General features: G+C 45.0%; 2 protein-coding genes across 4 annotated transcripts in view; one reads left to right on the top strand and one right to left on the bottom strand.

Annotated features, from left to right (window-relative positions):
* micu3b (mitochondrial calcium uptake family, member 3b) overlaps positions 1-4566 on the bottom strand; it is a 36962-nt gene extending 32396 nt beyond the window's left edge. Inside the window, exon 1 of one of the 3 annotated variants that reach the window (XM_063189772.1) lies at positions 4195-4566. In XM_063189772.1, coding sequence (XP_063045842.1) covers positions 4195-4425 — 231 coding nt within the window. In that variant the 5' untranslated portion in view covers positions 4426-4566. The remainder of the gene's footprint in view (positions 1-4194) is intronic. The other 2 variants (XM_063189771.1, XM_063189770.1) reach the window with 2 other exon arrangements.
* A 370-nt stretch (positions 4567-4936) lies between these two features.
* On the top strand, positions 4937-10031 carry fgf20b (fibroblast growth factor 20b). The gene is made up of 3 exons (XM_063190690.1): positions 4937-5619; positions 6015-6118; positions 6946-10031. Exons 1-3 carry the CDS (start codon positions 5319-5321, stop codon positions 7204-7206), a joined length of 666 nt encoding a protein of 221 aa, XP_063046760.1. The 5' UTR covers positions 4937-5318; the 3' UTR covers positions 7207-10031.
* Positions 10032-13752: the final 3721 nt, after the last annotated feature.

Below are 13752 nucleotides of genomic sequence, written 5' to 3'. Positions count from 1 at the left end.
CATATAAACAGGAAATGAATGGAGAGAGAGAGACGGGGAAGGATAGGCAAATGACCCGGGCCGGAATCGAACCCGAGTCGCCAGCGTAGTGACCCAGTGCCCTACCGTTAGGCCACGGCAGGGCCAAACCTAGTCAGTATTGTAATCAGAGGAAAGATCCAGACTACATTCACAGCCCAGACACGATTATCCCCTATGGTGCAAGGCTAGACCAACCCGCCATGCAAAAAAAATCATATTCTTCACAAGACTACATCTCGGCACCACTGGGATTCAAACGTATCCCCGAAACACTGGAATTCAAACTCATCACCAAACGTGTGGGTGGATAAAACCCTGTCTGCCCAATCTGTCAATTTCGTTACGATTCATTACGATTATGTTGGCTATGATTATGTCCTCGATTGTAAGCCGTTTTGGTTATAAAGCGTCTGCCAAATGCGATGTAATGTAATGTAAATGTAATAACATTTAGCGCATACTTTTTTCTGCTCTTTCTCAGTAATATAGTTTTTTTTAATGTAAACATTGTACACATGCTGGTCCTTTTTGTTGATAAATAGTTACATGAATGCAGGCCCACAATTATTGAACTAATACGGCAGACTATGATATATCCAGTAGTATACTACTTTACGCAAATGTTTCCAAGTGCTGTCTAACAAATCCCAAAGATTAAAGAACACCGTGTTTGCATAGACCACAAAAAAAGAAAGACACAACACTGAGCAAATGGTTAATACACCTTCAGATTAACGATTACCACACAGAACAGAAGATGCCTATCTTGATCTGACCTGTTAGAAGCTGTTACTGTACACTCACTCTCACAGACTTCACATTTCAGCTGAATGCCGTAAACTCAAATATCGACAAATGACACACTGGTGACCACCACTTACAGACACATTAGGTATACAAAATACAATGGCACATAAAAACATGGTGTGAAGTGCAAGGCTAATCTATCGTCCAGTGTGTGCGTGTGTGTGTGTAGGTCTGTTTGTCTGTGTGTGTGTGTCTGTGTGTGTGTGTGTGAGAGAGAGAGAGAGAGAGAGAGAGAGAGAGAGAGAGAGAGAGAGAGAGTGACAGTGTGTGTGTGTGTGTGTGTGTGTGTGTGTGTGTGTGTGTGTGTGTGTGTGTGTGTGTGTGTGTGTGTGTGTGTGTGTGTGTGTGTGTGTGTGTGTGTGTGTGTTTCTGTGTTAGGTACCGTGCCAGGCCGACTGGTACCATGCAAACAAGGCCTGGGAATGTGTGGGTCGGCTAATTATTACCCCGATCAAATGTCACCACCGCCTGCCAAGCCGGCGGGTCCGATTACCTCAGCCCCTCTGAATTCCTCCATCTCAATCCGCGAGTCAAGGTTATGTCCAATTCTTACCCCCCTTCTCCCTCCTCTCTTCCCCCTGCACTCCTCCTGCTTCTCTCCCCTTGCATTGCCTCCCTTCGCCTGTCCCTGGCTCACAAACTAGCTGCCTCCACCACTCCTCAGCACTGCTCACCAATTCCAACCAGTGCATGGTAAAACTAGAAATGCAGACCTCTGCCAAGGAAGCTGTTTGATAGAACAGTTGACTATGTAACACCCTATTTTTTTTCAAGTCTTTCTTTCTTGTTTTGTGGAGTTATAAACTGGAATGTCGAAATTCGCCCTATCCCGCAATGGTGAAGAATCTTTTTGATCTAAATAATTTCATCCAAATCATTTTCATCAAAAAACGTGCATCACTTTTTGAGTTATCCTGCTGACAGACAAACAGACAGACACACAAACATAACCTCCTTGGCAGAGGTAAAAATGGTGTGTCAATATTTCAGAGGAAAGTCATTGAGTTTCGACAATGCAATGAATCTGGCCAGTGTGAAATTTTGGAGGTAAGCCCACGTTATTTCAAGCCAAAAGTTAAAGGGACACTGTGCAGGTAATGGTCAAAAAAGGTACTGCAACTATGCTGCTCATTGAAACTGGGCTGCCTATTGCCAAATTTGATCTTTTCATGAAAGTTTACGAAATAATAAACTATTATTTTCGAGTATGGCCCAAGTACAGTCATTTTTGCAGCTAAAAATGGCTATTTCTGGAAATTCAAAATGGCGGACCATGGAGAAGATCCCCCTTTTCATGTATGAAAATTGCAATTTTCCCAGTCATAATGAATACTTAGACTTTGATGGTGGTGGTAAGTATTCATGAAAAAGGTAACATTAGTGAATGGGCAGCATGAATTCTGGAAATAAACAACAAAAAATCTTACACAGTGTCCCATTAACAATGTATGCAACATCTGTAACTATGGTACAATAAATGTGATGCTGATACAGGGCTGGGATTGGCAACAATCCATAAAGCAGGAAAATAGGCTACGCTGTAATAGAGTCTTCAGACATTTTGAGCCATTTCAGATCAAATACAGTACAAGGGATTTCTCCTTTCTGCGCCAAGGAACAATTTCTTTGTCTCCCCCTAGATTCTTCCTGAAAAATCCCCAGTGTCGTTCAGATGAATACGTAATGCAATTTCTAATGTTGAAGACTTTTCGGGTTGACAGACCCAAGCTTGCAAAAGTAGGCTTTGCTTTTCAGCTACAGTAAAAAAATAGCAGTGTTATTTGAACATTTACAGAATGCTCTAGGACCAAATACATTCTAAACGATGATAAATCAACTGTATGAGTGAAGTAACAATATCATGTTGGCCTATGTTTGATGAAAGTGTTTTAACACCCTCCCACAACGACCATTATTCAACAAATCTGCCATAAAAGAACAAAGTACTGCAAAGTATGCCATTCGTGGGATGACTGTTCCTTTTTTTCTTTTCTTTTAGTTTTCTTTTCTCTCTTTTGAGTGCTGCCATCCATCCGTTACTCAGTCCACGCAATAATTGCATCTTGGGTAATTCCAGAAAACATGAAAAGGGCCATCAATGGGTTGTACCTCTATTGTAATTTCTCTGGTTGTACTGCACTGCTCATTTCTCATTTCTCAGTCATGGGTAAGCGGTTAGGGTGTCAGATGTGTAGCCCAAAGGTTGCCGGTTCGACTCCCGACCCGCCAGGTTGGTGGGGGGAGTAATTAACCAGTGCTCTCCCCATCCTCCTCCATGACTGAGCTACCCTGAGCATGGTATCGTCCTGCCGCACTGCTCCCCAGGGGAGCCAATGGGGGCTGCCCCCTTGCACGGGTGAGGCATAAAAGCAATTTAGTTGTGTGCAGAGTAAAGTTAACACTTGTGTGCTGTGGAGTGCTGTGTCACAATGACAATGGGAGTTGGAGTTTCCCAGTTGGGCTTGGGCTTGGCTTGATTTCTAATATGTGCTATACCAACAGGTAGATATTGGATAATTTCCATTGAAAAGTCCACTTGCAATTACTCTTTTAATTCTAGTTCACAAACAAGTCGTTTTTTAGGACAAGCTTCATGAATTACTTCAATGAGAATCTCCAGACTTACAAAAGTCATTGGTGCCGTGACTGTCTAGTCACCATATACTGTGACGAATCTGACTGTCACAGGTCTGCGAACGGGTTTAATTCCCCTAACAGCTCTGAAAACATGCCCAGACCATGTTTCTATATTTACAACTGCTGAGCCAACATCTGACCGACTTGGCTGGCAGCATGCCGACCCTGCATGATCAACGACAACACGACGCGCGCGTCCAGTCTATGTGCGAGACGAAAACTGGGAGGTCAGCCCTGAACAGTGCACTGGCTGCACAACGTTCTGAACAAGCGAAGAATCAGTGGGCATTCCTGCAGTGGTGTAGTCTACTTTTTTATGGTGGGTATACTGTATATTTGAGCATTTTTTAAGAGGGTACTGTATATATTTATGCTATTCAAAATAATGGATCAATCAATTTGAAGTGGGTATACTGAAATCCCTGAAATTTTGAAGTGGGTGTACTCCGTATACCCGCGTTCTACGTAGACTACACCACTGATTCCTGTAGAGTCCCATTTACGTCTACGTGTGTGTGTTCACGTGAAGGAGACAGCGAGAACGCGGTGTTGAATATCGTGGAGAAACAATGCGTAACAGGTGACAAAATGGGATTATCACGTTAACACGTTGGCTCAATACATGCTATTAAAGTGCGCAGGTGTTTGAAATCACATGCAGTCTGGGTTTAGTGACAGGAGGAGGAGTAGGAGGATTCGACATAGCGTGCATACACTCAGTTGGCATACCTTTTCTTTGGCAGCTACTGTTTGCAGCAAGGGAGCAAAACTCTGGACACTACCGAGTTTCCTGAACTCTCCAGTGCGGTCGTAGCAGTAGTACGCGACAGCGCCCCCAAGACAAAAGCATAATCCTGTTCCAAATACACCTGTTTGTGTCCTTTTCCATCTTTGAAACGGATGGGAAATATTTGTCGCGCAGTTCTTGAGTGCGGGAATAAGTCTGCGCAAAGTGGCCATCGCTGCCCTAAGGTTATTTATGTCCACACCTCGCGAGATGTAAGCTACACTTGGGATCAGTTTCAAACTAGTACCCGAGCGGGAACGGGCATTTAGGGCAAGTGTTGACGGATGTGTGGCAATGTTACCTCCTTTGGCTTTATATCAATCAGAGTTCTGTTGATAACACATTAACACTATGTCAATGTATAAGCGTTGTTTTGGAGAGGCTCGGTTACTTCTCCTAAACTACGCTAAAGTTCACAAACGAAAATAAAAACTAAGGCACAGTCTCTCTCTCTCTGTCTCTCTCTGTCTCTCTCTGTCTCTCTCTCTCTCTCTCTCTCTCTCTCTCTCTCTCTCTCTCTCTCTCTCTCTCTCTCTCTCTCTCTCTGATTCTGAGGGCAAATCTCAATCAGGAAAGGTTTTAAATTTACGGGACCGCCCACAGTAAGCCATTGCTGGCACTATGCACCTGCCTCACGTTTCAAGCATTCGGTGCGCGAGGCAGTCACTGAGATTACTCTGCTGCACTGGTACCTGCGTGTCCGCGCTCTGTGAAGAAGACTGGATAATTATACCAAGCACGGGCGTCTCACACCTTTCTGCTTTACAAAACACACCAGCTGTGAAATACAAGGAATACTGATTTAATACACATTGCAGAATTTTGCCTGTAACTAAAGGATTCAGGAGTGCAGAAGACCAACTGAACAAAGTCATGCTTTCTCAATATCAGCTGTCATCGTCTGGAACATAGAAAAAGTAAACGCTTGCTTCAAAATCTCCTGACGACACTGCTGTGAATGTAAAACACTGTGCGAGGGGAGTCTACCCTGGGAGTCATGCAATAAAAAACAGTGATCTATGGTTTAGACCTTCACTGTGATTTTGTGCGCAAAAAACTTCACCAGATGTTGCTGTCTCGGCTGTTCGCGATGGCAGCCTTCGGGGAAGTGGGAGCTCTGTTACAGACAATAGATGCTTTTGGCCATGTCGGCTCCCACTTTCACCTCACATCACTTGGAGACGGCATTGCCCCGCTGAACGATCACTCAATACCCGCCGAGAGACTATCGCGTAGCACCTCTGCGGACCTAACCCACTTGAAAGGGATCCATCGCAAGCGGCAGTTGTATTGCCGAACTGGATTTAACCTTGAAATACTCCCCGATGGCACAGTACAGGGCACGAGGAAAGACCACAGTCGTTTTGGTAAATCCCATTATTTTTTATTTGTTATGACGTGCCAGTGGCTGTCACTCCAAACTAATTGATTAATTACTATGCTATAGCGCTAGATCATCTTTGTGTCTCAGATGTTGCACTTCGGGCACTATGTTTTAGTGCGTAATTAATACGCCATGCGCACTGAAACATGAACACTGACGTGCACAAGTGCACCATTTGAGATCCAGCACTTAAAATCAACAGAAACTCCTCTATGAAAAATCCTTAGCTTTTGAGCATTTTAAACCTTGTCATCTTGCAAAGCCCCTTAATGACTCAGATGTCTGTGCTGACAAATTCTTGTGTTGTCTACTGAGAGAGGCTACCTGGCTTGGTTTGGGTTTCAATGAAAGACCCTGGTTGTTTTGTTCCTATTCCAGGTATCCTGGAGTTCATAAGCCTCGCAGTGGGTCTAATAAGCATCAAGGGAGTCAACAGTGGACTGTACCTGGGCATGAACAACAAAGGAGAACTCTATGGCTCTGTAAGTCACATACATACAGTAAATGTTGCGGTGTTAATTCAACACTTAGAGAGTTCTTTTAAATCCAGATGATGTTAAATCAACTCTCTAAGTGTTAAATGAGCACTGCAGAATTTACTGTGCATACATTCATACGTACATACATAAGTATCTACACACAAACACATGCACACGTGTACTCAGGCACGAATGCACGCACACACAGGGCCGGTTCTAGTCAATTTGGTTTCCTAGATGAGCACCCTTCTTTCCTTTTTGTGGAATTAGAAATTGTCATCTGTAAACAGTGTCCTACAGCTGATCTAGTTGTTATACATGTACTGAGTGCCCATGTATAATCATTGTCAATGTGAAGTTTAATACTTAAGCAACTGCCTTGTCTGCCTAGTGCCGGCCCTCAGCATGCTCACACACACACACACACACACACACACACACACACACACACACACACACACACACACACACACACACACACACACACACACACACATGTGCGCATCTGCACACACAGACACACCTACATACAGTATATTCAAGGTTCTTTATTGGGACCGTGATGTATGTGTGGGATGTATACATACTGGTGGACACCTCAGTGGCCTGTAATACTACTACTACTAAGTAACATCTATGAAACATAGCGCACACTTATTTTTTACCTGTTATTCATTAACATGTTTATTTATCTTTTTCTTTTGCGAGTTGGAATTTTTGTTCAGTTATATTATGCATTTGATTGCACTTATGTAGAATATGGTACTAATGGATTTTTTTTGGTCTCTCTCTCTCTCTCTCTCTCCCCACCGTTTCGCCTGTAACTTTAGGAGAGACTCACAAAGGAGTGCATTTTCCGGGAGGCCTTTGAGGAGAACTGGTACAACACTTACGCCTCCAACGAGTACAGGCACAATGGGGAGAAGGGGGCGGCCTACTTTGTGGCGCTCAACAAGGACGGCACCCCGCGCGACGGCACCAAGTCGCGCCGCCACCAGAAGTTCACCCACTTCCTGCCGCGCTCGGTGGACCCCCGGAAGGTTCCGGCGCACAACAAGGACAGCGCGGCAGCCGTGGTCGGACAAAGCTGAACCGATGACTTTCCTTCCCCCCACTTCCAAACTGTGCGTGAGGAGGGCTTGGCTAAACCAGTGTCCCTGTTTTGGCTTCGAAAAAAGGTGCCAGTGCGCAACAAGAACAGTGCCGTGCAGCCGTGATAGGTCAAAGCTGAGAGCTGGGATGATGATGAGTTAACCCCCCCCCACGTTCATTTCCGAGTGTAAGCTGTCAGTGAACTGACTGTCCCTGTTTTGGCCTCGGAATATGCCAGCGGGCAAGAAGGACAGGGCGGCAGCTGTATTCGGGCAAAGCTGGGCCGAGATGGTGACATGAGTTTCCCCACTTCCATTTCCGAGCGTAAGCTTGATGGTACAGTTTATTTTCTATTTTTGCTGAATCAGTGTCCCCGTTTTTTGACCACGTTTCCATTTTTTTTTGGAGGGAGACTGAAAAGGGGACTGAAGTGGAAAGCTCTGGCACTGAAGTGGTCCAGGTAGCTGGAGCACAGAAAGAGCACAAGAAAGAAAGCAAGAAAGAAAGAAAGAAAGAAAGGCAGAGAGAGAGAAGAAAGAAAGAGAGGAAAAAAGAGAACGGTCCGAAAGGGAGGCCTCCCCCTGGAATGTAGCCGTCTGCTCCGTCTCCGGGGGTTACCTGTTGGAGACTGACTTACCTGTCTACCTGCCTACCTGACTACACGCTCACATTGCAAGGAGAGAGTCGTCGAGAGAGGCCAGTTCTTTGTTTTGATAGAAAACTCTGCGCCACCACCACCACCACTACCCTGAGGAGAGATGAGAGGAAGAGAACTGGCAAAAAAGTGTGTTTTGGGCAGCCTTTTGTCTCAGATTAAAAAATTGTATGCCATCGCTACTGCCACCTGCACCACAATCCAGAGGAGAAGAAAGCCAGAGCCATTGTGCATTGGACATTTATTTGTTCCGATAAACACTATCCCTTCTGCCACTGCCACCTTCACCACTACATCCCAGAGGAAAAAGAGAGAGAAAGAACAGGTCAGAGGAGTGTGTTTTGGGAGCTTTTTGTCTTGAAAGTAAACAGATGAGAGGAGAGACAGAGCGCAGCATAAAGGGGTGTGTGTTTTGGGGCAGTTTTTTGTCTCGATAAAAAAGTGCCACAGCCACTTCCATGTCTGCCCTGAGCCAGAGCTACAGCCAGCCAAAGTTGGGCGGACAGAGGGTGTTGGGCAAAAAACCCCAAAAGCTATACCATCTCCACTGCCATGCGCCAGGGACTACACCATCTGCACTGCCATGGGCCAAACACTACACCATCTCCTCCGCCCTGGGCAAGAACAACAGAATCTACTCTGCCCTGGGCCAAAACTACACCATTACCACTGCCATCACCACCCTGAGGCGAACGCTGGGCGTTTTTTTTGTCTTGATAGAGGAAGATGACATACCGCCTACTGCCGCCACTATCACTGCCCTGATAAAGAAAGAGGCCAGAGGCCAGACTAAGTCAGAATGAAGACATGAAACAAGCTGTTTTGTGCCTCGATCAAAAACATCCATGCCACCACCACTGCCACCATCACCAACAAATGCCAATTCCACTGCCACCACGCTGAGGAGAAGAGCCAGTATCCATGCCAAAGGACTGGACATTTCTGCCTCTAAAAAAAGACTCCACCCCACAACCCACTGCCATCACCTCCACCACCGTCTTTCTCCATTATCTTAAAGGAGAAGAGAAGAAGAGCAGGGAAAAGGGATGTATTGGCGCGAGGAGAGCCACTGCTACTGCCACTGTCACGAGCACCCTCATTGCCCTTATCAGAAAGAGACCCAGGGGTTAAGACCCGCACACCCAGACCCACCCACAGCTGAAGCCCTGGCATAGATTGCCAGGTCAAAGGCAGGCAGGCCTGATGCTGCCCTGCCCTGCCCTGCCCTGCTCTGCAGAAAGAACACATCCCAGCCACGGTCAAAAGACTTTAACTTATAAGCCAACTGGACTTCTTGTTTGAAGCTTTTAATGAACTCTTTTGACTTACGATGAACTGGATGAATGAACGACAATCTTCACAGACATCCCAAATGTAGGGCTTGGTGCTAGGGAGACGACGGTTGTCAAACCTTCACAAAGTGGCCAAAAAAATCACAGCAAAACTATGCATGTCCATACCATAAGGGATTAAGCAAGAAGTGACCCTGCTGCCGTTTAGTCATATTTAATAGGAGTGCAAACTGTCTATATGTTCGTTTATTGTCCCATCATTCACACCACTGCTGTAGACAGAGCACCAATTAAGGTGCTTCACTGATGAGACACTGTGTAGAGGGACTGTGAAGGTAACCTGCTTCTTGAAGTCTACAGGAGCTGAATTGTCGATTGTCACTGTATGTACTTGTACTTAATGTGTTGTAGTTTATTTATGTATTTTTTTTTTCCATATATGTATTTATTTGAAATATTTATTTATTGAAAAAAAGTATATATTTTTACACATAACTTCCACAGCTAGACCAAACGAAATAGAACACTGTATCGAAAATGTTGTCTCCAGCAATTCTGTTTTTCTATTCTGTTCTGACCAAAGAAACCATTTTGTCCGTGGTCTTATAATACTGTATTGTTTAGAGTAAATCACATTGTGATTTTCTTTTATGTGACCTGAATAATATGTCTTGCTGCTATGATTTCCACCATTTGTCTCGCTGCCTGACGCGCCGCTCCAAAAACGGCAGCCTAACACAGTAGTCATTCTGTCGGGCCATTAAGCAATATTTTGAAAAGGATTTGTCTTCTTCTCATATCGCAAAAAAACTGTAATAACCACATTCCATGCACAGTGCTTCTACAATAGGACTATAGAACACAATGCCACCACATTAAAAAATCTGCATCAACAGAATACAGTCTGCAGTCTGAGATTTATTTGTTCATTCAGATACACAGACATTTCGTCTCTGACCAGAGATTTCTTCAAGAGAAGAAATTTCTTGAAGCTTCAAAAAGCCCAGCTGCTTACAACACAGTAAAAAATCCAGTGTTGATTTTGCACTTAGAGAGTGGATTTCGCATCTTCTAGATGGCATTTGGTCCCAGAGTACTCTCTAAGTGTTGAATTAACTCTGCATTTGTTTACTGGGAACAAACTCTTTTGAGTAACATGACCTGGATGAATAAGATTATTAGAGAGAGTGTATTAAAAAAAAACAAGTGTGGAAAGGATGTCGATAAGATGCCGTTTTCCCATGTGGTTTGTCATTACCAGTGCCACATGCTAGCAGTTGTAACGCCCCCAAGTTCACTCGTGACCTTGGGGTTCCTCGAATCCCTCACCCCACCCCTGTCCCTCCGTGGCTGGTGCCTTGTGAAGTAATGACGGTCATTACAGGCAGCTAAAAATACTACAGAGACATCAGACCTTTCTCACACCTTCCTCCACTTGAAAAAAAGTGTGAACACACATTGCACTGAGATTATTTAGCACCATCTTAAGTGGCTGGTTTGTTATAGATATATTTAAAAAAAACATTTCAAGTACATTTTCGTACATTTTCGTACATTTTCCTACTTCCTACTTTTTCTAATGGCAGTCCATATCATGATGTGTATCACATTGCTCACCAACAGGGAAGCCAACAGGGGGGTACAAAGGGGTAATTTGTCCCGGGCCTTGGTAGAAAGGGGGGCCAAAATTGGGTTTCCACTACATTGTATGTACTGGATGGGGGGCCCTTTCAGATGGCTTTGTCCTGGGCCCGGCAAAACCTGTCACCAAATAATACTTTTTCAGGCTTCTTGTTTTTTTCACGTGTCAATTTTGCCACAGTATACAAATGTTCCAACATAATGCAAAACTCCTATGACGGCGGTCAGATCAAAGCGAGCACTGTGTACCGTATTAACAGCAGTGCTTTTTCGAGAGCCCTTTCCGTGTGAATTTTTATTAGTGGAGGAAGGTGAGCACCTATACCTCTCCGGCTCACCTTCTCGTGTGACACTGCTGCCCTGACAAGACGAGGCAGAAATAAAAACTGACCTTTCACTGAAGACCAACCAACCAACCTCCAACCGAATTGGCACTCCTGTGGGGTCAAAGCGATAAGGATTAAGTAATCTTTGTTGACAAGTTTTTAGAATAACGGTCTGGATAAATGCTGGGCCTCTGCTATTGTATGGCGGCCCGATTAAAGGGGCACTAAGCAATATTTTTGGAGGTTAATGAATAACCTCAGACAGGGAGCAAAATCCTCTGAAAGGGCCCCCACCCAATATACATTCCATGAATTGGAACCCAATTATGGGCCCCCAATCTTCCCTGGGCCCGGGACAACTGACCCCTTTGCCCCCTGTCATCTTCCCTGACCTCAGCAAGTCTTTAGAGGCCTATACATGAGACCTTATTATGGGGTTAATAGATGTTTTCTCAGAAGCCTCTTCTGGAGGGGTACATATTTCATAACACGTCACAGCTAATGAACGTTTTTTTGGCTGTGAAAATTCACTGCCAATCTGGCACAGTAGACAGTAAATCGTCAGTGTTCATTCATCACTCACAGAGTAGGTTCAACACTGTGAGCATCACATTTGACTGTCAAGGTGTTGAACTACCACTGCAAAGCTAACTGTGCAGAGGGATCCTCTTAACCCATTAAGACATGGCATTATACATTAGCTGTACCACAATGGCATTGAGCAAGTCATAGTGCATTACTGAAGTTACTACTGTTATGTCATAGTAGTGTAGTACTATAGTAGTAGTACTACTCCAGTGTTCCTCTGGTGGAATGACATGCATTATGGGGCTACGAAAACCATCCAATGTGTCAGAGTGTTACTTTCAAACTAAAGGTGGCCGAGGCTCTTGGGTGGAAACGCGGCACTTAACCTTTGAGTTGTGGATCTTTTACGAGGCCGTGTGTCCCTGCCGTCCTGTGAGCTGACAGGTGACAGACAACGCCGCTCCAGGCGGTATCCTATCCTATCTCAGCCAGTATCCTATCCACACCTCTAATGGCAGTAGTAAGAGTCTCTCTTCTCTCTCTCTCTCTCTCTCTCTCTCTCTCTCTCTCTCTCTCTCTCTCTCTCTCTCTCTCTCTGAGTGAACAATGAGCCCTGATTCTGAGTCCATCTGCCTCCTCTCTCTCTCTCTCTCTCTCTCTCTCTCTCTCTCTCTCTCTCTCTCTCTCTCTCTCTCTCTCTCTGTGTAGTGAGTGACCAAGGAGGACGAATGAAACGCAAAGCCAAACAAAATTAAAGGCCCGACCTCTCAGTCCCTCAACCTCCTCTCTCTCTCTCTCTCTCTCTCTCTCTCTCTCTCTCTCTCTCTCTCTCTCTCTCTCTCTCTCTCTCTCTCTCTCTCTCTCTCTCTCTCTCTCTCTATGTTTGTGTGTGTGTGTGTGTGTGTGTGTGTGTGTGTGTGTGTGTGTGTGTGTGTGTGTGTGTGTGTGTGTGTGTGTGTGTGTGTGTGTGTGTGTGTGATGTATGCCTGGGCATGTGTGTTAGGTTTGTCAGACCAAACTCCATCCACCACCTTAGTGTGACATCCAGACTTACGATTCACCTTGATTCAGACACAGGGCAGGGTAAAAAAGGGGGCAGGTTTCGGGTTCTAGAGTACCTGCATTGTCACTCCTAACAGATAAAGCCATGTGAGGGAAGCAATGCGGGATTTGAATGCCCACATCTGCTACTTTTTTCTCCTCGTTTCTTTCTTCTCTTTCTTCCCTTCTTCGTGTGTTCCTGTCTTTTCTTCTTTTTTTTTCTTTTCTTTTCTTTTTTTGTTGCCGGAGACGTCACGCCAAATGAGCCAGCTCTGGCAACAAAAATGTAGCCTTAAACAGTTTCATCAATGGGTGAGAGGAGAGGACAGGAGGCGAGCGTGTGTGTGTAAGATTGTTGACGTGTGAGCGCAATGGTGTGTGATCTCACACCCAGCCACCTTCACAGACAGACACACTTACATTCACGTACTGTACACACACGCGTGCAAACACACACACATCCGCACACACACACACATGTACACACACATTCTCTGTGATGATGAGCCAAGATCCTCCCCCTGACAGTGGGCCTTACCTGTTGCTGCCAAATCCTCAGTATAGTGTGTGCGTGTGTGTGTGTGTGTGTGTGTGTGTGTGTGTGTGTGTGTGTGTGAGAGAGAGAGAGAGAGAGAGAGAGAGAGAGAGAGAGAGAGAGAGAGAGAGAGAGAGAGTGTGTGTGTGTGTGTGTGTGTGTGTGTGTGTGTGTGTGTGTGTGTGTGTGTGTGTGTGTGTGTGTGTGTGTGTGTGTGTGTGTGTGTGTGTGTGTGTGTGTGTTTGACTACCAAGGGGTTTTCCTCTATTGCTCATGTTCACCTTCAAATGGAGCAGTACATGGGGCTGCGTGTCAGCTTCCTTTACTAAATAAACTCTAGCTCACGACTCATACAGGACACACACACACACACACACGCATACACAATACACCACCTCCACCACCACAACGCAACTACCGTAATTATGTGGTTAATTTATCATCTTACAGATCTTAACAGTTGAAACGACTACATGTTTATGTGAAGTACAGGAAAGCTATTATTGTAAGCAATTTGTGATTGTATG

Source organism: Engraulis encrasicolus, chromosome 23 (assembly GCF_034702125.1).
Source record: "Engraulis encrasicolus isolate BLACKSEA-1 chromosome 23, IST_EnEncr_1.0, whole genome shotgun sequence".
NCBI lineage: Eukaryota > Metazoa > Chordata > Actinopteri > Clupeiformes > Engraulidae > Engraulis > Engraulis encrasicolus.
The sequence above is the reverse complement of the archived record's forward strand: the minus strand, read 5'-3'. Positions and strand labels throughout refer to the sequence as shown.

Excerpts from the sequence above, each read along its gene's own strand:
- fgf20b (XM_063190690.1), top strand. The coding sequence starts at position 5,319 with ATGTTGCTGTCTCGGCTGTTCGCGATGGCAGCCTTCGGGGAAGTGGGA. Across the intron at positions 5,620-6,014 it reads GAAAGACCACAGTCGTTTTG|GTATCCTGGAGTTCATAAGC; the intron begins GTAAATCCCATT and ends TTCCTATTCCAG. Across the intron at positions 6,119-6,945 it reads AAGGAGAACTCTATGGCTCT|GAGAGACTCACAAAGGAGTG; the intron begins GTAAGTCACATA and ends CTGTAACTTTAG.